This window comes from Chelon labrosus (assembly GCF_963514085.1).
Source record: "Chelon labrosus genome assembly, chromosome: 13".
NCBI classification, from domain to species: Eukaryota; Metazoa; Chordata; class Actinopteri; order Mugiliformes; family Mugilidae; genus Chelon; species Chelon labrosus.
The window spans coordinates 3,399,111-3,421,612 of NC_140346.1; the positions used below are offsets into that span (position 1 = coordinate 3,399,111).

Below are 22,502 nucleotides of genomic sequence, written 5' to 3' on the forward strand. Positions count from 1 at the left end.
AGCACACACAAGTTACCTCCCGATGCATGCGGGAACAAGGATGCATCCGGGCATTTTGACTGTACTTGGTAAGATGTGTACTTTTAATTAGTACAGTACTTTGTCTGCAAGTTCCTGACAGGCCGTTCCAGAAAGCCAACAAAGACATGAACCTCTTCCACAAAATTTGGAAGACATTGTGCAAGTGAGCAGCTGTCATAGCTTAGCAGACATCTTATATCATCTTATATTCGTATAGCATTAAAAACTTGTTGTTGTCTTGAATGCAACTTTATGGGATTTTATATAGGAAAGGAAAAAAGGCTTAAATCAGAAACATTATGGGTCAAATACTGATTAACACACTGCATTTAATAACATCAACACACAAAAAAAGAAAACCACCTTCCCAGTTACTGCGTTTTTTTTTTTCATCACCTTCTAAGCCTTCTCCAAAGTAGGACAAAGACACAGAGACTCAACAGCGGTCTGGGAAATTCAGTCAACATTTTATTTTCAGTATATATATTTTTTTTTTTTTAACAAGTCAAAAGTTTGAGGTGCATAGTCATGAAGGGAGCATGAGCAACATGGTCACAAACACAGACAAACAGCTGAACATTCACAGGAAGGCTGATCCAGAGAAAACTGGCGGTGCAGATTCGTTTTGCATGGGTGGGGGTTGGTAATGTAGTATATAATGTAAGCCAAATGCAGGAATTTGCTGCAAGATTTTAACTTATAAAATACTACCGTTTATGGAGCGCCAGTGGCCTAAGACGGCTCAAGATTAAATGCGTATATTACGATAGAATTATGTCTGACAGTCTCTGGATGTGTAAAAATATTGTAGAAAGAGTTTAAAATGCAGGACTGCAGTGTGAAAACGTGGAGAGGTCAGTGTCAGCCTGTGCTTATAATTCAAACCTCTAGCTAACCTTAGTCTTAGAAAATCTCTCGCACAGTTACAGGAGGCAGTTTGCAAGACGTGAACTATCATATTGACAGGTAATAGATCACATCATGCATCATACTAACAATTTGATCATAGTTAACCATCTCATAATTGTCAAAATTCAAATATTTGTTGGTGGCTGAATAAGTACACGCTGCTCCTGTTTCACTTCAGCCGTGACCCTCCTTTTTGACGAAGATCTGTGTGGAACAGAGCTGCAGCTAACTGCAAGTTTCAACTATCGATTCATTTGTCAGTGATTTTCACAGCCAATCAAATATTTGTGTGGTCTCCAGCAAGTTCTCACATTTAAGAGCCTGGAACCGTCCAAATTTAGGCTTTTTTGATGGGAGTCACTTATTCAAATCGTTGCCAGTGAATTTAGTTTCTGATGACTAATCAAGTAATCAACTAATCTTTGCAGCTCTGGTGTGGAATGTGGGAGGCGGAGAGCAGATGACAGACTCTTGGCTTGGCAGTGTGAGTTTCAGCTGCTAGGAATACACAAGTAGTACAGAGCGATATCACTTACAATTTAGTACTGAAATGCCATTAATACAGCGGCAGACGGCAATACAACATATCTTAGTAGAGTTAAGTGTAATAAGTGAGTTGTGTGTTATTGTAATAGAGTTGTAACTACAGCAGACATGAGACTCTTGGATTGGCAGTATGAGTTTCAGCCGCTCTGGCAGTAAGAGCAATCCTAACTCTAAGGAATCATAGTGGTCAATCAGAAATCCTAACACAGTTATTTTAGTGAATTATGTTGCAGTAATAATGCTCAGTGTAGCTGTCAGCTCACAACATTTGTACATTTTTTTTTTTTTATCTGAACATTGCCTAATTCGCTGTAGGTATCACTTTAATTTGGCATATGGATTAAAATCATGTATTTTTACAAACAATCTAACTAGTTGCACTGTATAAAGCTGTAGCAATAATTGCAATACTATGTGATGTCTTGTTGTTTTGACTGTGGAGGTTGTGGCGCTGCTTTTATCCCACAGTTTCATAAAAGTATAATTTAGCTGAGGTTTTAAATGATGCTGCTTTTCTGGTATGGTAGTTTGGTCCTAATTAGAATGGAATAGATGCACTGAAGTGGAGACAGTCCGGTATGTCGGGCCTTTACCACAAGGTGGCACTCATACTGTATTTACAGTGCTGTATTGCGCCACTGCAGAGGAGCATTCAACTCTGTACTGCAGCAGTCACTGCAAGCAGGTGGCTGACCTCAAGAGTCGTGCGAGGTTCAGGACAGGTGTTCGTTGGAGGAAGACAAGACTGATCAGAAGGAGAAAACAAAATTAGATTTTAGAAACCTAAAACTATTAATACTTTTGATGCTTTCAGAACCAGGTGCAGTGTCACAGGCCTGTGAAGGCAACTGTACTACAACTAGATGTGGATTAATTAAACTAGGTGGCATTATTTTATATGTCATACATATGCTTGGCCTTCACTAAAATGGCACATCATCCTTACCCTTACACCCTCCTCATTTCCATCTCATAAATCTATTTTGCTTGGCAGATTTCTATATTGATATTTATACATATATAGTGTATTTACATAGATAGTGATTTTTTTTTTCTCTTATTCTTTAGTTTTACTTAAATTTAAAACAAATACAAAGTTATTTTCCTGTCAGAGTTAAGGGGCTTCACTTCGTAACACATGAACATAAAGTTAGGGATTATACAAAAAAACAAAAACAATGAGAACTGTGGCCACAAATACACATGTTCAAGTTATGCATCACAATCCCTACATGAAACCAACATCTGTATTTGCTTTGTTATATCAGTGTTTAAGGTATGGGGTAAGGAAAGTACACTAACAGACAGATCAAGTCCACAATATTGCTTTTCCCTATAGGAAGACTTTGGATGTATACATGCGCCCTCCTTACAGAGGGATCAGCACGTGTGTTTTGACAAGATGCTTAAGTGTGTGTGTGTGTTTGGTGCTTCCTCATATCCACAACATTCACATTTTTACATCAAAGCAAGAATCACATGTGCCTTCTAACAATGTACAGTTACACTACAATGTCAGTAGCTATTCCACTACTCCTTCAGCACAAATGAACCATTTTGTCGCCTGTGTGAACATAGATCTAGATACCATGTATAGCCAACAATAAAATTCCATTTCCAATCTCATAAACACTGCAATTGTCCATGTGAGCGACATTCAAACAAATGTATTTCCCATTTTATCGTGGGCTGTTTCCTGCTGCCTAAGTATCTGCATTGTATGTGTTCGTTAAATGAAATCTGATTGCCTGAACAAACTCAGTGAGTGGTCTGAGACACACTCATCCACATGGTAAATTCATCCATCTCTGCAAGAGCTGTATGCTTGTAAAAAAGTTTCTGTGACGAGGGAGGATTTATAAGTTCATGGCCTAACACAGAAGGATAAGAGCTCTACATGTAAGTGCAATTCAGCTCTTTCGAGTCATTATCCAGAAGGTTTGAAGGTTTTTGGGGCCATTTATAATTGCCATTCAGCACTAAACGAGAAAACGGACAACTCAGTTTTAGCGTGTCTGAAAACTTCAGCAAACAGGTCATAACTCATTTACTCTGACCTTTCCAGAAATATTTCCTCTGACTACCACAAAAGGGGGCTGTTCATATGGTCTATTCTCATGAGCCGGTATAGACAACCGCATCTGATGGCAGCAGAAGTCTGTATATGTAGGAGGGGGCTACAATTGACGGCATCTATTGTAGGCCATGAACATATCGGTCACCCCTTGTATATTAAACACAGAAATATGCAATTTATAATACATGGAAATGCCAACTAGCAATCAGATTTCAATCAATCTTCTTGGAAACCATTAGTATGGTAGTCCCGAGAGCAAAGTAGTGCTATTTTCTTATCTAAGCACTGCACATCTTATCAGATTGCTGAAGATGGTTTCTGACACTGCTTGTGTTTTTGTTAAAGGTGCATTGTGAGCTTTCAGGGACACCGTTCATCAGACTTTCAAAATAGATGCAGTATGGTTAAATGTATCAGAATTCAGACCAGATACAAGTTTCATGAAACAACAAGGTGCAGAAGGGCTAATATACCAAAGGTGTTTTATAACGTTGTTTGGAGATCGAGTTCACGATATATTGTCCATCTGCTCAGAGAACTTCATGCCAATTGTAAATGGGACCTAATGTAGATTGATCCAACGCAGATAAATCTGTCTAACTCGGATATATGATCCTGATGTCGATACATTAGTCCACCTGAAATACATTTGTGTAGTGTAGATACATACATCAGTGCCTTGGACAGACAGGGTTTCCAGCCAGTCCGGACACATCTATAAAGTGCCTTATAACAGGTTATTGCATAATCTGATGTCTGTCTTATTGCTTCCATTGAAAGCAAGAAGTGAAGTGCACTCTAGTATTAGAGAGCAGCATTCTGACGGAAATGAACGATTAGAAAAATAAAATAAAATCTTGTCATAGAGCTCTGTTCAAATAAGCCCACAATGCACTCAGCTGTAAAACCATTTCTACACAGTGCTGTTGTCAGGTACTCTATGAAAATGACAAACAGCATGAGGTCACTTCTATGATTTCCTGTTTTAAGAAGCCACTTTGAACACTGATAAAGTGCTCTATTGTTTGTATGCAAGGCCAGTGTACAGCTCTCTGGTATCAAGTGGCTTTTACAATGTGAGTACACGTGTGTTTGTGTGCGGCTGCCAGCTGTTACAGCTATTCCGGCTATGTGTGCGGCTGTGGCTCATCATGTCCGCCAGCTTCACAGAAGTGAACTGTAAACTGCTAAGAGAGGGGATTCTAGTTTTCTGGGTGCAATTTAGCACAAAGTCATCCTTGCTGACTAATAACAAGGTGAAGAGACGTGATATTATTTTTTTCAGACACTGATTTTCTTTTAAAAATTGTAAGTGGGCACATTCTACCATTTAGGTTTGTGTATACTGTATGTGTGTCTCAACAATACCTATCGAATTGTATGAGACCTGTTAAAATACGCAGTCACAGCGCGTAGTTGTTGGCTAATCTGAACTCTGGACTGAGTAAAACTGTTGCTGTGTTTATATGGACAATAGTATTCTACTATTATTCACAATCAAAGCCCAGTCTGAGCAGAGATACCTCAAGTAAGTGCCCCAGACAGAACAGAGTTGCCCATTTGGAATTTTCGGAGCTAGAGGGGTGGTGTAAACCTATGGAAATCTGTTCAAAGATGAAAACATTCATGTAAATGCTTGATCTGGTTGGAATAAATACATTCTCTCTGTGCATAAACATGGTGGTAATAAAAATAAAAAAGATGAGCAAAGCCTTAATTTATGTAGACGGCGCTATTGAACACATGGCCTCATTTTAGTCATCCTCTTCTATTGAATGAATTCCTTATCAATAAAGTTCTGGTGTAAACATACAGTATGTATCTAATCAGATCATTTTGTGTAGAGTCCATATAAATGCTATGTAAATTGGAATGTTTTAATCTAAATTATCTCAGTGAGGTTGAAAAACTATTGTCCATGTAAACGCAGCATCAGTATTGGCTATTTGTAGGCTTAGAATAATAGAATAATACAAAAGAAACATTTACTACTGGCCTTGTGAGATAATCACACATTTTTGTGAATATACTGGATATAATTTTTGTAATACATTAAATTAATACTTTCAGGACAGTGCATTCCCTGACTGTCTTTACATTCTTTGTAGTGATCTCCACCACTGCTGTGCTACCTGCACTACTAGCGTGTGTGCCCATAGCACAGTCGCAAATATGTACTGTACTGTCAAGGTGTTTTCTTGAAATTTTAGATTGTTTTGGAAGCTAGTGCTGCCCAGATATACAGTGGTGCTAAAAGTATTTGCAACCCTCAAAATTTCAACGTTTCATTCGACATCAATGGATTTGCACACAAGTCCTGAAAGTAGACAAAGAGAATCTAATCAAACAAATGAAACATAAATATTATACTTTGGTTTTAGTTCAGGAAAGTTAGCCAATATTACTTATTTGTGAGGTGCAGACTACTTTCAGGACTAGCGTGAAAATCAGCTAGTGTTTTGAATAGTTTTTATGCAGAAAATTCTGAGAGGCGCGAATAATTTTAAGAGGCACTGTAAGTGTGGAGATATTAAAGGAAATTGATATCTGGACACCAATACAGCATATCCTGCTGACGTGCCATAAAGTAATGTAATACCGTCTTAAACTCCTTTAGCTGAAATGTGCAATTGTATGAACTTATTAAAACATTCTTACATTTTAAATACCTGTAAAATGTCTTTCAATGGTACTTTCCCAATAATACCCACAAGCCACTATAATAATTTCATTTTCAATCACCCTGACCTGTTAAGGGGCTAAAACTAAGCATTAGCAATGTTGGGAGGGACATTGACAGAGCTCCTGATGTGGCGTGACTATACAGAGACACACAGAAATGTTCCTGTACTGTGGTGTAACATATACTTACATGAAGTTATATAAAATACGCACATGCTAAAAATGCATTGGTTATTAGTCAGAAGCAGCATGGTTAAGTTCATTCCTTTCTATAGGGAGCTGGGCAGTCAGGGGATTGTCTTTGATGAGGGTTAGGTTTGTTTTTTCTACATTTTCTGTGGTTTTATCCTCCCACCAGCAGGGGGAGCAGAAGCAGAACAGGCACCTGTGTTTATCTAAAGCAAAACAATAAAACCTGTGCAGAGCTGGATCTTTCAGTCACCTTAGGAAAAGCCCACTTGTCAGCCTCGACTAGCCAGCGGTTCACTTAAAATCTCCCATCAGCAATTGAGGAAGGAAACATCCCAACAATGTGTCTAACCTGGACCCAGCAGTAAACACGGAAGTTCAAGCTGAAAGAGGCTACGGTCGATTGATCAGGACAAAAAGTTAAAATGACATTTTACATGCAGTGTTTAAAATGTTTCCTGTTTTGTTTGCAACTACTCACTGTTGGATTTACCTCAATTGACATTATGGCAGTTTATAGAGTATGGCAATTTATTATGGCACCAGAGTGACTGTGTTCCCATTGGTCAGGTTTGTTTGAGTCCAAGTTAGACTTAGGGTTGTGGATGAGACTTGAGCCCTGAAAATTTCAAACATAATGTTCTTTACAAAAAGAGAAAAAAACTGTGCAAAAAAAAAACTAATAACTGTAAAGAAAGTGGTAGACTCAGAGTAGAATTAAATAACAAAGACAGACTGTAGTCTGCATAACAAATGGGCTGCCATGTAGGTGAGAGAGCGATCCAGGCCTGTGCATATTTCACACTTCCCAAATCTCAAGCATGATTTAAAATAGACATTTACAAGTTGTATTAGTTAGCCACTAGTAAGATAAAACAGTCCACTGATAACAGCTTTTTCTCTGAGCGTGTACATTTGTCTAACATATATACAAACATACAGACATACGTTGCATTTTGCTCAAGCCTTTGGTGTCCCTTTGTTGTCAGCTTTGGCTCCTGAAAGTCCATTTTCTGTGTTGTCATTCCCTGAGGAGCTCACCAGGCACTCTTTACTGCAGGGGACGAAAAAAAGCAAGGGTTAGGTTCTGCACCTATAGAGTGAGAAATATGAAAATGATAAGCGCTAACTTAAGCCTTATAATGCCAAATAATAATCTTCTGTTGGACACAAATTCGTAATTAGGATTTTGCTGAAACGTGTCAAAGAAATTAAATTTACAAAACAAGAGCTTAATGCTTTTTGCCTATCTCACTATTAACATTTTTATATACACAACGGTCGGGCATAACATTATGACCACTAACATTAACCATCTTGTGACAATACAATGTTCTGCAGGGAAACTTTGGAGCTGGCACACACACAAAGACGGTTTAGGAAACACTCAAAAACATGAGAAACGGCACAGTGTGTTGACCTGGCCTCCAAATTCCCTAGATCCCAAACTGACCAAGTATCTGTGGACACCGTCAGAAGGCCCATGTTCTTTTTTCTGATGAGTCACAACTGTTTTGGAGGCACAAGGGAGACCTACACAATATAAGGAAGGTGGTCATAATGTTATGCCTGATCACTGATTTCTTTCATATTTTACTAATACAAGTGTGACACTTTGTAAAGACAAAGTAAATATTAATACAGTATACATTACTAACTATTCCATTTTTTGGTCAGAGTATTGAAGGCAATTTTACTCTCGGATCTGCTAATCAGCGATTATTGATCCCCGTCTCTCATTGTGAGTTTCACAGCATTTTTCAATCCATACAACAATAACTGATTGATGACGCGCCAATGCTGTCTGAGGTTATGCCCATTTGTCATCAAACAACAGCTCTGCACAAAGAGTTTATGCAAAATTGATTTGCTAATAGCCAAAAATGTACCACGGTCCAGAACAAAAGATATTCTTCATTTGCCCCCATTGCCCTTGTAACCATAGTCAGTGAGTTACTCACTTCTTCTCATCACCCTTCAGCAGGAAGTGAACAACCAAGGCCTTTATCACCATGACAATGATAACTAAGCCAATGACTCCACCCAGCACTGAGACAATAATGACTGTCAAGGTATTGTCAACCTCCTTCACTGAAAAGAGGAGAGAGGGAAAGACATTGTGAGGGTTGAATATGAGAATATGGAGATGAATTACAATGTCTTAACAAGAGTTAGATAAAGTGCAGCAGTAGCAGCAGAAGACCTCGCTTTATTGTCTAAATCACGGCCCTAGGGCTGAGTAAGTTGTATATTTGAGTGCCAATTGTATGCGAGCATATGCATGAAGTGTCACATACTTTGGTCCACCACTCTGAGAGTGAAGACAGCACTGTGGTTGCGGTTCTTCTCTTTCGGGTTTCTGGCAAAACAAATGTACTCTCCTTCGTCTTCGAAGGTGATGTTCCACAGCAAGATGGAGATGTTGTTAGTCTTTGAGGAGCCGACAAACTCAACACGGTCATGGTGCACCACGAGCTTCGGGTCTGCACCCTCCATAGGAATATCTGCTTCACATAACTACACACACACACACACACACACACATCTGCTTAGATGTACAACATAGGTAGTAAGGTATGTTCCCTTGTGCTCAGAGACTGAGATTAGCAATTTATGCATGCAACACACTAAAAATCAGTAAAAGCCATTTTTATAAGGCATCACCATGTTGCTTATGCTAGCGATTGTGTATTGACATGTGTACCTTTATGAGGGATCCATTGTCATTATATTGCCAGTTGAAATAGAGGTTTTTGATGCCAATACAAGAAGAGTAGGTGCAGGGCAGCAGAACTGTGGAGCCATTCATTGCTTCAATTGAAGACACTTTACCTGTCGAAACCTCCAGTCCACCAACACTCCATACACCTGAGCCACAGGAGAAGCACAAAGAGTTAAGAAGTTAAGAATAGCAACAAATTGAAAAGCACAAAAGGACTTTTTTTGATTAACACAAAAATAACATAACCTTAAAAGAAAAAAAAAAAAAGAAAGTAAAAACACAAATATTCAGGACAGACCAAAAGCAACTGTACAATTCTAGTTCAGATCAATATATTTTCAGGAAAAATGACAACGGGCACAGGAAAGTTTCCGCACTGGGACTCAGACTGTGGCTCTCCGAGGATTGCTGTAAATGATGAAAGCAACTTATGAGTAATGAAGCGCATGCGTAAGCTTCATTACTCAGCATAAAACTTGTGCACAAGTTGTGTAAGGTAGATCTGTTCTGTATCTTCCTCTATGTTGAATAGGGGATATTTCTGCCCCTCTGCAAAATTCCCTCTTTCTGAATGCCAGTATCACTGTATTGTTCACATTCCTTGAGCTAATCGGTTCAAAGTATTTAAAATGTCTTCTGTCACTATGCCTTTCAGACCGTCTACCGTGAAGCCTTCCTCCTCTCTATCTCTACCTCTTCCTGGTTGTCAGCCAAAGTCTTCATCAGCATAACTGCTTCACAAGCACCACAAAAGTCTATACATCCCTATCTTCAACTGGGATCCTGTGTTTTTCTCACTGGAGTCAAACTGCCAAAATATTTCATCCCACAAGCTCTGCTTCCATATGATTTGTCCTTATTGAAAATGCATTAAATCATTGGTTTACTGTCAAAGAGACCTATAGGTCTAAAGACCTTTGGTATACTCAGTGGATATCTGGATAGCACACAACAGATTTCTGGGCCAAGACTCTCTGTTCCATGCACTTGTCATTGTTTATAGAACAATTAAAAGACGAGAATAGACTTGGACTTGGTCAACAGTTGAAAAGGTGTTCTGCCTTTTTTTGCTTGCAACACGGATCATTTACTTGAATGCAACCAGTGCCCACTCAGATATGACAGCCCTACTGTCATATCACAGGAACTACTATGGATTCTGTGTATAGATATGCAGATATCCTTTATAGAGGTTAACTGTCGCTGAGTAAATGACAGCACCACACAGAAACTCTAACAGCAGATTTTTTTTCTCAAGAACTTAAAAGCTTCTTTGCTGTGTTTGAATTTCCAGACTTTTTGAATTCCCTCAATTTAAATTCAATTTATAGCCAACGACATATCCATATTAGTCAGATTAGTTTTTTCAAACCCTTTTTGGGCAAAAAGGTATGAGGCATTAGTTCAGTTCATGCTAAATACAAAATGAACGTAACCTCCTAAAGCCTATTTTGGGAAGTTTCCTCTTCTCGACAGCAACTTTACAAAGCCTGATGCAAAAGAAATGAAATCCAACAAATACTACATCTGCAGTTGTCAAAGTACAACGTAGTACCAAATGGCCTCTTTAATGATTGGTACTGCTTGATATTTGTTATGGCATGTCTCAGTATAGGAACGTCAAGGGTGGGAGGGGGTTAATCAGACTTTTACATTTCCAAACGTTTTCATTGTTGTAAATCCTTAAAAGAGAGGGCCCTCATTGTAAATATGATAATAAGCACTTTTAATATTTCATAGCTCACGACTAGCCAACAACTGGCAAAGTGTTTTTCAAATTTATGACTAGTGAATAAGTCAAGTGATTTGAGGTCACACTCCCGATAGATTCCCTGCAGTTCAGTTAATTTATTAACTGCTAACAGTGTCTTCAGTGCTTCTCTTCACAACAAGTAAGGCGGCTGAACTGTGTGTAAGACTGAGATGGTAATTGACTGAAATGAATCCCTTACAGCAGAGTGAGACAGAAATCCCTCCAAATAAAAGCAAAAATATCTACCCAGTTCATTACAAGTTATTATTGCTGTGCAAAGGAGAAAACACATGGCAAGTCTTTCATTTCCAAAAGTAACAGCCCATCTTTATTTGTATTTGGGTTTTGCTGGACAGGTTATGTTGGTTTTGCAATGACAGCTGGTGTAATTCTCAGATTGTTGCTCTGGTGTCTCTCACACACTTGGGGTCTATTTATAACCCCTCTCCAGCACACTGACCTGCTCGGGATCATATTGCACTTGGACATGGTACAGGCGGATTTAGAATACATTTATCCCTATGTGTTTGTGAGGGGCTTACAGTGCCACTTAAAAGTGTTTGCACGCCTCAGCCACATTTCAGCATAAAAATCACTCAAAACATCAGTGATCCGGAACGTAGACAAAGAGAACCCAATCAAACAGAAATATTATACTTTGATATTTGTGTATTCAGGAAAATTAGCCAATATTACATGTCTGGGAGGCGCAAAAGTAAGTACATCTCTGGGATTCCAAGATCATTTCAAGGCCAAATTGGAGTCCATCTGTTCAGAAGTGTTTCCACTCTATGTACTGAGACTTGGGTGTCATTCAGAGACATGTGGTGGACTAGCCAGCATATTATTGGGAACGTGGTTTTTTGACGGATGAGACCAAAGTAGAACAGTTTGGTTTAAATGAGAGGGCATCATGTTATGGTAGAAAATACACTGCATTCCAGCATCTGAACCTCATCTTGTCCGTGAACCACGGGGGAGGTAATGTCCTTGTTTGGGCCTGTTTTGCCGTATCTGGGCCAGTACAGCTGGCCATCATTGATGGACAAATGAGTATCAAATTATAACAGTGAATTCTTAAAGAAAATGTCAGGACATCTGTCCTTGAGCTGAATCTGAAGTGAAAATGGTCATGCAGCAAAACAACAAGCCCAAAAACACAAGTTGCTCTCCTCAAAAATGGTTAAAGAAGAACAAAATAAATGTTTTAGAAGGGCCAAGTCAAAGTCCTGAGCTTAACCCAATAGAAATGTTGTGGAAGCACCTGAAGCAAGCAGTTCATGTGAGAAAACACACCAACTTGTCAGAACTGAAGTGGTTCTGTACTGAGAATGAGTTAAAATCTGTCCCAGCTAATGTATACGACTGCTCAGAAGTTATTAGAGACGTTTAGTTGCTGTTCTTGCAGCACAAGGGGGTCACAGGTTGACCTCACAGATGTGTACAAATGATTTATTTTCTTGAATAAACAAACAAAAACGCATAATAGTTCTGTTTCATTTGTTTGTCAGGACGTATGTAAAATGTACTGATTTTTATGCAGAATTGACTTTTCACCACCTGCTTTGCATTTCTGCATGGACATCAATATTAGCACTAAACACACACAATGGAATCTCTCTGGTCATCCTGGATGAAATACTTGTTTACTTTTGTGAGTTGCTATTGGTTGGTTGTAATATGGTTTGGACAACTGCAACCAGTGCACTGATCTTCTACCACATGGAAATTGTTGTAACTGTGATTACATTGTTACTTAACAGCTATATACGTTGTCAAAAGGTCTGAAATTGGGACTTAAACCAGGGAACCTGTGTATTGGAGAAAAAATTAAGCACAGTAATTTGAAAAGGAATTACTGTTATGACATCTATATCACTACTCTTGTTTCTGCAGTCCCTCTATTAATCCTAGATTCTGACTGTAACAGGCGTGTTACAAATATGTAGACACACACACAATCCCTGACTTTATCACCACATTTTTTGCTAATTCAGTACTTGTTGATGTGAGGGAAGAGGTCACAGCTGGTGAACAGAACAGAAAAGAGATCAAATTGTACATGAAGATACATTGCGTAATCCTTTATTCAGTTTCCAGGAAATCCAATCTCTCACTCACAATCCAGCGACTGTCACTGAGTAACCCCCGCCCACTCATAGTTTTGTGTTGTTTGTACCATAGTACTTACATACAGCCTGTGATTGTGGTGTGGGTGCAAGCACACAGGAAGTGGAGAACTGTTGTTGCGAACAGATGGAGGGATCTAGGAAAATGTCTCAGGACTCTAAATTGGCTAATTGTCCACTGAGGGGTAATGAAATGGTGTTTAACTTTTACATATTCTTGGATTGTTTCTAACGTTTGTATGAGATGGGATGCCACTGCAGAATGCCGTGCTACCTATGCTGGCCAAGTATTTTTTTATGAATTTTGAATAAACTGCCAATAGTGTCACCCTCATAAGATGGTACACGCTTTCATACCTCCTCCTCCTCCTCCTCCGTGCTTCACTGTGGGAACCATGCATGCGGATACCATCCACTGACCCTGTCTACAACTCACAAAGACACTGAACCAAACATCTCACATTTGGACTCATCTGGCCAAAGCACTGATTTCCACTGATATATACCCTTTCCTCAGGTTTCCTGGCCCAAGTAGTTCATTTCTTTTTTTTTATTGGTCTCCCTTTGATGTGGATCAACCATGATACAGTCAGACAGTCTCCTCTGAACAGCTGATGTTGAGATGTGTCTGCTACTAGAACTCTGGGAAGTATGGATATAGACTCTAATCTGAGGTGCTGTTAAGAGGCGATTTCTAAGACGGGTGATGAACTCCTCCTCCGCAGCAGAGGTAACTCTTTGTCTCCTTTTCCTGGGCAGTCTGTAGTGTTTGAAAGTTTGTTTCATTATCGGTTACATCTGTAGTTAAATAGGACTATTTACTGTATACCTACACCACTACCACTATGTTAACGTCTGAACTTGCTCTCCTGTTGATTAAAAACAGTTCCAGGTGACGACCTCATGAAGTCTGTTCAACTGTGCAACTTTTATCATCATGTCAAACAGTAGTTACTAGGTTTTATTTCATAGCCTGTCTTCTGTGCTGTTCTACAATGTAGAAAATACGAAAGAAAGAATGAGTACTTCATTTACATGCAGTGCATATATCTTGTACATGTCAGGGTAGTAACGGCCCACTAAATTCATCATTCAATATGTACCTCTGTTTTGGAGTAAACAGTTAGCATACTCAAATGCTAACATACTGCCAATAAGAAAAGAGAAATAGATGTTGCAAAATATACAATGTACCAAGTAAAAAGAAAAATATCTACATCAAGACATGCACAACATGACAAAGATTAATTAAATTTATCCTGTGAGTGTGTAGTATGTGGACACCCTTAAGGTGCATCTTAACTATATATGGACAGAGATGTGATGATGTCAGAGTTTGCTTTAAAAGTCCATCATTCTATTACTTGGCTGTGTTTTTTTGGTCAGTTTTCAGCATTTGCTCGTTTTCACTCTCGGTCCTTTTTCTTGTCTTTTTACATCTGATATTTTTGCCACCCCGAAAAATATCAGATCCCGAATCGTCCTCTTTCAGAAGCATTTTGGGCCATTTGGATTACGCTTGTTCTTTTTTGTTCCTGCTTTTGCTTCCCTTTAATGGGCTCCTACAATAGCTCTCAGAACTTGCACTTGAGGGAAGCTATAACTAAATGAGCAGTGGAGAGATGTGGGGAGCCAGTGTGGGCAGATGTTTGGTCTGAGACAGCGTTGCAAGGGCGGAATAGGCGATGTTTCAAGCTTAGATGCTTGAAATGCTGCGGGGGCCTTTTAAACTCTCTGCTAAGTGCATTAATGTATAAACTTTTAACCTCTAATAATAATAACTGGCGGTGTGCAAGTGTTCAGTTTACAAAATCAAAAGCTCCAGATGGATGCATGTTGAAAAAACAAGCCTTTATCATTAATGTAAATCTTGATGGTGGTGTTCATATCTGAGCGGAGTGTCCCCCCCTCATGCCTAGAAATAGATTTTGCACCTCCCTCGCTTTACACCTCTGCTCTCTCCTATCACTTTTCTCTTGGTCCCCTTGCTCTTCTCTTTACACTTATACCGTCTTCACAGTTTGTCCTGACAACACCCACACATTTACATACTGTAATAGCGTACTATGCTAGTTCTGTACTGTATACATGGTTGTCTTTTAATGTGTGTGGTTATACTATATGTGTGCCTGTGAATTCTTGTCATATGCTGTGCACTTGAGAATGTGCGTGTGTGTGTAATAGGCTAGAATGTATATTTTTAGCTCCACTATCAAATATCTCTTTGTCCCAGTTGGGAAACATCAATATCTGAATCACTGGTGGTAGGAAAAGCAACTGACTGAGTGTGTGTGTGTATGTGTGTGTCCTTGGCTGACTGTCAAGGTGAGATGTCTTTTTTTTTCTTTTTTTTTTTTAAGTAGGCCAGAGATTGTAGGGTTAATGTATTTCTGAGTGAACCCATAGAGAACTGACCGAGGACACTATTAACTCTATGAGGGAGGGGGGAGAGAGAGGGAAGTGATGGGGAAGGTGGGATAGAAGGGAGGAGAGATGAACAGGGGAGACCGGGGTAATGGATGAGGTACGGTGTTCAGGAAGTGATGGGAGGGGTCACAAGGGAAGAATAGGGGAATGTGTATTAGGGAGTAGGGAAGTGAGATGTCCTCTCCAAGGTGAATGACTGACAGCAGAGCAGAGAATTACACCAGCAGCTGAGTAACTCAATCAACAGAGGTGCTGGTGTCAGCAGGGTTCCCTTTTACGCGAAACATACGGGTACGCACTTATGTAATGCGATAGCCACACAAACAAGTAATAAGCCACAGACAGACTGATGAAATGTTATTGGTAATTGCTGTGTTACAACCTGGCTGCGTCTGTTATCCTCATTTCTTTACCACATGGTGTTAAAGGTGGTAATCCAACTGTATGACCATTTTGGAGGATGTAGTGTGTGGTGCTGTTTCTGTTATTTAGTCTAGCCCTCTGACTCCAATTCAGTAGTTCTATCATTACAGACTGAGGCTTGTTCTGGGGGTTTTTTGTAAAGCGACAATTTGTATCATCATTGACGCCATATAAATAATACTGAATTGAAAGTGGTAAAAATAAATATCCTCATATTTTCAGCTATTTTCTCACTAACAATCCAGCGACTATCACTGAGTAACCCCCGCCCACTCATAGTTTTTTGTTGTTCGTACCATAGTACTTACATACTGCCTGTGATTGTGGTGTGGGTACAAGCACACAGAGAAAGTGGAGAACTGTTGTTGTTGTCTAGATTTTCCTAGATCCCTCCTAGTTTCAGTTTTCCGTCTGATTATTGATCAGTTATGTTTGACCAAGCTTTAGCTCCATGCAGTTAAAAAGCCCCGGTGGCAAACAAACGAGACAGAATGCCTCGTCACAACCTGTCAGCTAGAACATTAACTGGCCGTATTTGTCAAACAAATGAATTAACAAAGTTGTTGTAGTGGTATTAAACCGTTGATTGAGTTTAAACTGTACAGTCATAGATGTTGTCTTTAAGCTCCAACTTAATTCTCCCCTCTCAAGTTGCTAATTGCACTGTAAATTACATCTGGTGCCCAAAATAAGCAGTCTCATCCCAGACATCTGTTATCCGGATATCTGCTGGCTCTACCAAAAGCCCTCAAAACATTAACTGTTGCCCACAGAGGCTAAGCCACCAGAAGACAGCCAGTGGGTTCCCAGATGGACATAATAACAGAGAAAGGAAATTAACAATGCTGCCACAAATGGAAAGTATGTAGTATGTAATAGTGAAGGAATTCATCATGACTCTCAAACCAAAGAACTGCAAAGACTGGAATGGCAGTACCTAAACAAATCACAGTGTTTTTTGACACCTCGAGATGGTTGCCACAACATGTCTGATAGCCTTCATCATTAATTTCCATAGTCTTTAGAAGGTCAATACCAAAATAAGGTACAGACAATGACTGAGTGAGAGTAATGAAGCACTCAAAGTGGCTGCCACTAGAACTTCAGTGGTTTTATGAGTTAGAGCAAGGCCTAAGCCTCCACCCAAGGAGAAAACACTAGAGAAAAAAACTAGACAGCTCCACAGTAAACAAACCAACTAAAGCCAAGTAATGTTCAAAAGATACATTCTGATGTGGGAAAACCCAAAATTTGAAATAAACCTGGTCTGTGTTTTCAAGACTGGTCCTTTATTTTTTATATTTATTTTTTTGGGATTTAAAACCTTACAGACAACAATGGGGGCAGCATAATTCCAAAATCAGTTTTATTCCTCTTTCTTAAAGGAATATTTGACTTATTTTACATATGTTAAATGATAAAAATCATGTTAACTAGTGACAGTGATAGCATATAGAAACATTTATTTAGTAATAACCTGGCTTTACCAGGACTTCCATTTTACTAAGTCCCGCAAAGATTAGGACTTAAAGTAAATAAAATAAAATAAATAAATAAATAAATAAATAAAAAACAGACAGCTTTTGTTTGATTTTAGTTGGACACATTAAGAGAATTTATTTCTGAATGGGATTTTTATATATATATAATATATATATATATATATATATATATATATATATATATTATATATATATATATCTAGAATGGACAGTATGGTTCACCTAATTATGATACAGACTTTATGCTCTTCACATATTTGTCTTGTTTTGTGTCATTGAGCTCAAGACTCAACTTTCAAAACACCTGAGAGCACAGAGGAAATTTTGGGATGTGGGGGCACTATTGGACGCTACAACAAAATCCAGGAGGGCATGAGCAAAAGGCACGGATCACCACTGCACCAATACGTCACTACCAGTAACACTACCTTCACACAGGCAAACGAACAAGTGCTTAAACAGCTCGTTGCAAATGTGTTTATATATATTCTAAGAAACGAAAGTTTATTTTACCCATTTATGAATTTCTGTTTGACAAGGACAAACATAAATTCATATTAAGTACATTCAAGTGTCATTTAACCCAGAAACCAAATATCCAAGATGTTCAGATTCAAATCAGCTGAAGGTTGTATGTTATTGACCTTGATGCCCTCAGCGCTTTAAGTAAACATCACCTGTAACGGCAACCATACATTTTAGTAGACATGAGAGTGGATGCAGAGGCAAAAGTACAGCAGGTGTTGGTATTGCTATAATGAAAAAAAGCTATAGATTTTCTGTGGCAGCTGTAAATCACCAGAGCAGAGTGTAAAAAAAAACAACACTGAAACAAAGGAGCAAAGGCGAAGGCCTAGAGAGAAGTTTAATTCATACACAACTAGGTGAGATTAACCACAAGCTGGTATGAAAGGATTTTAGAGACTAATGCAAGCACAGTGTCCTGGTGCAATGTAGAGATACAGTGGAAGAGAGACGAATGACATAGCGCCTAAAGGTATGGAGAGGGGTATAACTCACCGAGCAGCAGTGCAACTGCCAAACCGGCGTGAAGTAGATCCCCTGATCTCAGCCGACCAGAGACACTCGAACCACTGCTGTCCACTGACGCCATGACACCGTCACCACTTGTCTGTCTGTCTGTCTGTTTGGGGTCTTTTCTGTCTTCTGTGCGTTCAGAGTGTGTGTCCTAGTCAGTCTGTCTTCCCGTCTGCCAGTGACTCTGTGTGTGTTTGACTTATGTGCCTCTGGAGCAAGGTGGGACACTGAGCTGTGCAGCTGAAGGCAGAGTCTGAAGTCCTGCTCTCAGTCCCTCCCTCTTCTCTCCTCCTCTGCACTCTGTCCCAGGAATGAACAGAGGGAGGAAGCGCAAAAGAGAGCAGGATAAATTCCTTCAGGCAGCTCTCTCTTGTCCAGTTGTTCCCTGCACGGCTCTCCAGCAGTCTTGGGAAGCACAAGAAAAGACAGAACGGAGAATGCAGCAGTTGTCCTCTGCCGCTGTCTCTGGCAGTCTCAGTGGTGACTATCCAGCAAAGCAGAGTGTGAGGCGAAAGGCAGAGAGGAGAAGCGAGGCAGAGCGGTAGCGGTGTAGCAGCGCAGTGTCAAACAGCTCCACTGCTCCAGCAGCAGCAGCAGCAGCAGCAGCATCAACAGCCAGGGAAGCAGGCTGGCCAAGAAACCCCATAGGGGGGTAGACATAGGCTGGAGGGGGGAGGAGAACACACGAGAGGCACGGGGAGATGCTGGAGTCGAGCCAGCAGCCAGGCAGAAAAGCAGTAAGTGCGTGTCTCCCTAGCCGGCACAGGGAGGAATGAGAGAGAGAGGGCTACTGCAGAGGTAGAGGTAAAGAGAGGGAGAGAGGGAGAGGGAGAGAGAGAGAGAGGAAAAAAAGAGAGAGAGAGACGGAGGGGATAGAATGAATTGGGGAGTGAGTTGGGGTGAGGGGCGGGGAGGTGATGTCGACTGCCACATGGATGCACACACTCATATGCAGCCAGTAAGGCTGAGTCAGCTGAACTGACGAAGGTCTCAGAGTCGGACACGGCTGGGTGCTTCACCCATACCACATACCCCTGTCTTTACTGCATCCTTTACTCCTGTCTCCTCTTTCAAGCTTCTCCCATTTCACGGCTCTGCGATACCTCTCTGTTGGCAGGCGAATGCTCTGTGAAGATCTGATTTTGTCCCCTGGCAAGTTTTCTATCCAGTGACTCATATTTTATCTCTCTCTTTCCCTTTTCCCTGGTCAGACGTACAGTGATACTGTGTTTAAAGACACCTGCTTTATTTAAATAAGCTGCTGAGTTGGTAGGGGAACAATCTGGGAACCAAGAGCTTTATTCTGATGACTAAATCTTGGTTTTTAAATCAGCAAAGGAGATACGCAGACCCCAGACTGGAGCCCGTGGGAGAGGCGTATGCCGTAGTGAGCATTTTTACATGTTCGCTGGCGTGTTGACATTGTTCTGCAGTTACTCCGCTAGAACACTAGTAGGCGACTACTCAGTCTCGCTGAATTTCTCAGTCTGCTTAAAACAGTTGAAATTAGAACTGAGGGGCTCATGTTGGAACTAATAAATGCTGAACACACTGCAATGCACAATAGAGAGGAGGCGTTGGAGTAGGTGGCGTGTAGGAGGCAGAAAGAGGAAGGATTTTCTGTGTTTTAGCCGCCACTTAGACACATGGCCAAGTTAATGCAATCCAGACCATTCACAGCTGTTGCAGTCGGCATCGCTGCAACGTGTAGTTTAATTTCTGATGAGCATCCATGTCGGGCTACTGCGCAGGCTACAACATAGGCTACGGTGTAGGAGAGCTAGCTCTGACTTAGAACCACAAACCTAATAACACATATGCAATCCGAGACTGCCTGTTCTCTGCACCAGTCATTGTTTATGGTCCCATTAGCAACGTCTGATGCATGAGTTTAAAAACACTTCAGCGGCTTTGTTTAAGGTATTTGCTTGGTATTAGCACGTTAGCTTGCTTGCTGACAGGACATTGCACTCTCACATGGACTGTTTCATTGCATGCAACCAAATCCCGCTCAAATGTGATTGGTCAGTATTACTCGAATTAAAAATGACTACAAACCACTACCAGAAAATTCCAGAACCAAAATTGTGCCTCTGTTACTCTCTACCTACAAGGTGTTTAGAGGGAGTAGCAGCGTGTCCTTCATGCCGCATTACAAAGTGTGGACGTTACCCACCCCTAGCATGTCTTTCATCAATCTGAGCTCAGCCTTCAACACAACCCTGTGGCAGTGAAGGATCACCACCACATCCACAGTCTGAATGTGCAGCCTGACCTCATTCGCAGGATTCATGACTTCCTCACCAATCGACAAACACATTAACAGTGTCTTCACCGGCGTCAGAGCCACGCGGGGCCACATCTGAGGCCCGTATCTCTATATCTAATGCAGTACAAAAGTGACAGTGGGAAAGGTAAAACTGAACCAAGAGATTTAGCCTCTGACTCAAGTTGAGGTCTGCCAGCCTCCGTCTGTCATGATCACCCTTAGTGTGAAGAGTGTTGGGCACTGGTAGATGAACTAATTGCACTGTGAACAACTTGGTGTGCTGCAGAATATCTCGTGAACTGAAGCCAACCATCTGGGCCATCTACATCTTACAGAGAATTCTAATCTAATGTAGGAACTGTAGTATTTATATTTTTTTTACTACTGGCTGCAGGTACAACAATACATTTCACTGTGCATTGTACTATGTATAACTGTGCATGTGACAAATAAAACCTATCTATCTATCTATCTATCTAACAAGCTTTCATTTTTTTAGATACTTCTCACGTAGACAGAGTTTCTTTTTACAACCCCAAATAGCTTCGAAATTAATACCGCACATGTCTCGGCATCACATGTGTGATGTTTTGTCATCTTTATGCTCCCTGTACACTGTAGGTTGTATTCTGTGATTATCACAGTCATACAGTTGTTATTGTGTTTTCTCAATAAGCAGAATAATACAGTTCATAGTAATAATGCATTATGTAGACGTGTATTGTAGACGATTTCTGCTGCTGCTCACGACTTTATAGTTTTTATTTCGTGCGTGTGTGTGTCTCTGTGTGCGTCCTTTTTTCCATAACTATCCATACAGACATGATGGATGCTTGACCTACCCAACTCTCACACATCCAGCTATGCGTGCTCCCACACACTTCCACACATTGTCAGGTGATCCATCTCTTGGAATTTGATGTCATTTCCAAGTTCAAGTGGGGGAGGGGGGGCGGGGGGGGGGGTGATAGATAGTGGGATACATGCTGTATCTAAGTCCAGCAGACTACATGTACACATGTAGGCAAATATGTTGACAGAAACTAGTTGTAAAGATACACACAGGGAATGAAGACAAGGAGGATGTGGCGCATACATGTAATGATACATGAGCACGCCAACACACTCACATGGGAGCACATGCACACACACCTGCCTCAGGACAGGGTGACCTTGGATGCTGTGTATAGAAAAGAAGGCGGAGCAACAAAAAAAAAAAAAAGAAAAGAAAAAGGATGTTACACTGATGAGAACACTAGGGATCAGGAGTGCAGGATATGGGTGAGACGTAAGAGAAGTTCAAGGGTAGGAAAGACAGGATCGGTACAGGAGGAAAGGATGGTAGAGTGGACAGGGGAGCAGGGGAAAAGGGGGGGGGGGGGGGGTGACAGGAGTTAGGGGAGGAGGAGAGATGACAGGAGGCAAAGGAGGGAGGTGAAACGAGAGGCGGAGAGAGGGAGGGAGTGGAGGATCTGTTTCTGGGACGGCCAAGGCAGTGAAATGCTGCAGTGAAGCCATACAGCTGAGCTGGTCCGAACACAGCCACTGAGAGAAACCTGGGTTCTCATTCCCATCCTTCACTCTTTCCATACCTCCATCTTCTCCCACCCACCACTTCCACCTCCATGATTAACCTTCATCTCACCCCACTTCGACCTGCTCTATCCCACCCTCCCTTCCTCTTTCTCTTCTCTCTCTCTTTCTCTCTCTCCCTCCCTCTCTCTCTCTCTCTCTCTCTCTCTTTGCACCAGCCGGTGAGTGAGCAGATTTCAGAGCGCATCTGAGAGGAGGAGGAGGACAAGTGGGGAGGGCCTC

The 22,502-nt window shown here is 40.7% G+C and overlaps 1 protein-coding gene across 1 annotated transcript; it reads right to left on the reverse strand.

Moving 5' to 3' along the window:
- Positions 1-462: 462 nt before the first annotated feature.
- Positions 463-18,701, reverse strand: LOC311498390 (sodium channel regulatory subunit beta-4-like). The gene is made up of 5 exons (XM_084558948.1): positions 18,401-18,701; positions 9,129-9,292; positions 8,722-8,941; positions 8,386-8,515; positions 463-7,478 (listed from the first exon to the last, which is right to left on the reverse strand). Exons 1-5 carry the CDS (start codon positions 18,492-18,494, stop codon positions 7,385-7,387), a joined length of 702 nt encoding a protein of 233 aa, XP_084415074.1. The 5' UTR covers positions 18,495-18,701; the 3' UTR covers positions 463-7,384.
- Between the last annotated feature and the right edge of the window lie 3,801 nt (positions 18,702-22,502).

Excerpts from the sequence above, each read along its gene's own strand:
- LOC311498390 (XM_084558948.1), bottom strand. The coding sequence starts at position 18,494 with ATGGCGTCAGTGGACAGCAGTGGTTCGAGTGTCTCTGGTCGGCTGAGA. Across the intron at positions 8,942-9,128 it reads ACAATGGATCCCTCATAAAG|TTATGTGAAGCAGATATTCC; the intron begins GTACACATGTCA and ends GTGTGTGTGTAG. Across the intron at positions 8,516-8,721 it reads TCTCAGAGTGGTGGACCAAA|TGAAGGAGGTTGACAATACC; the intron begins GTATGTGACACT and ends TCCTCTTTTCAG.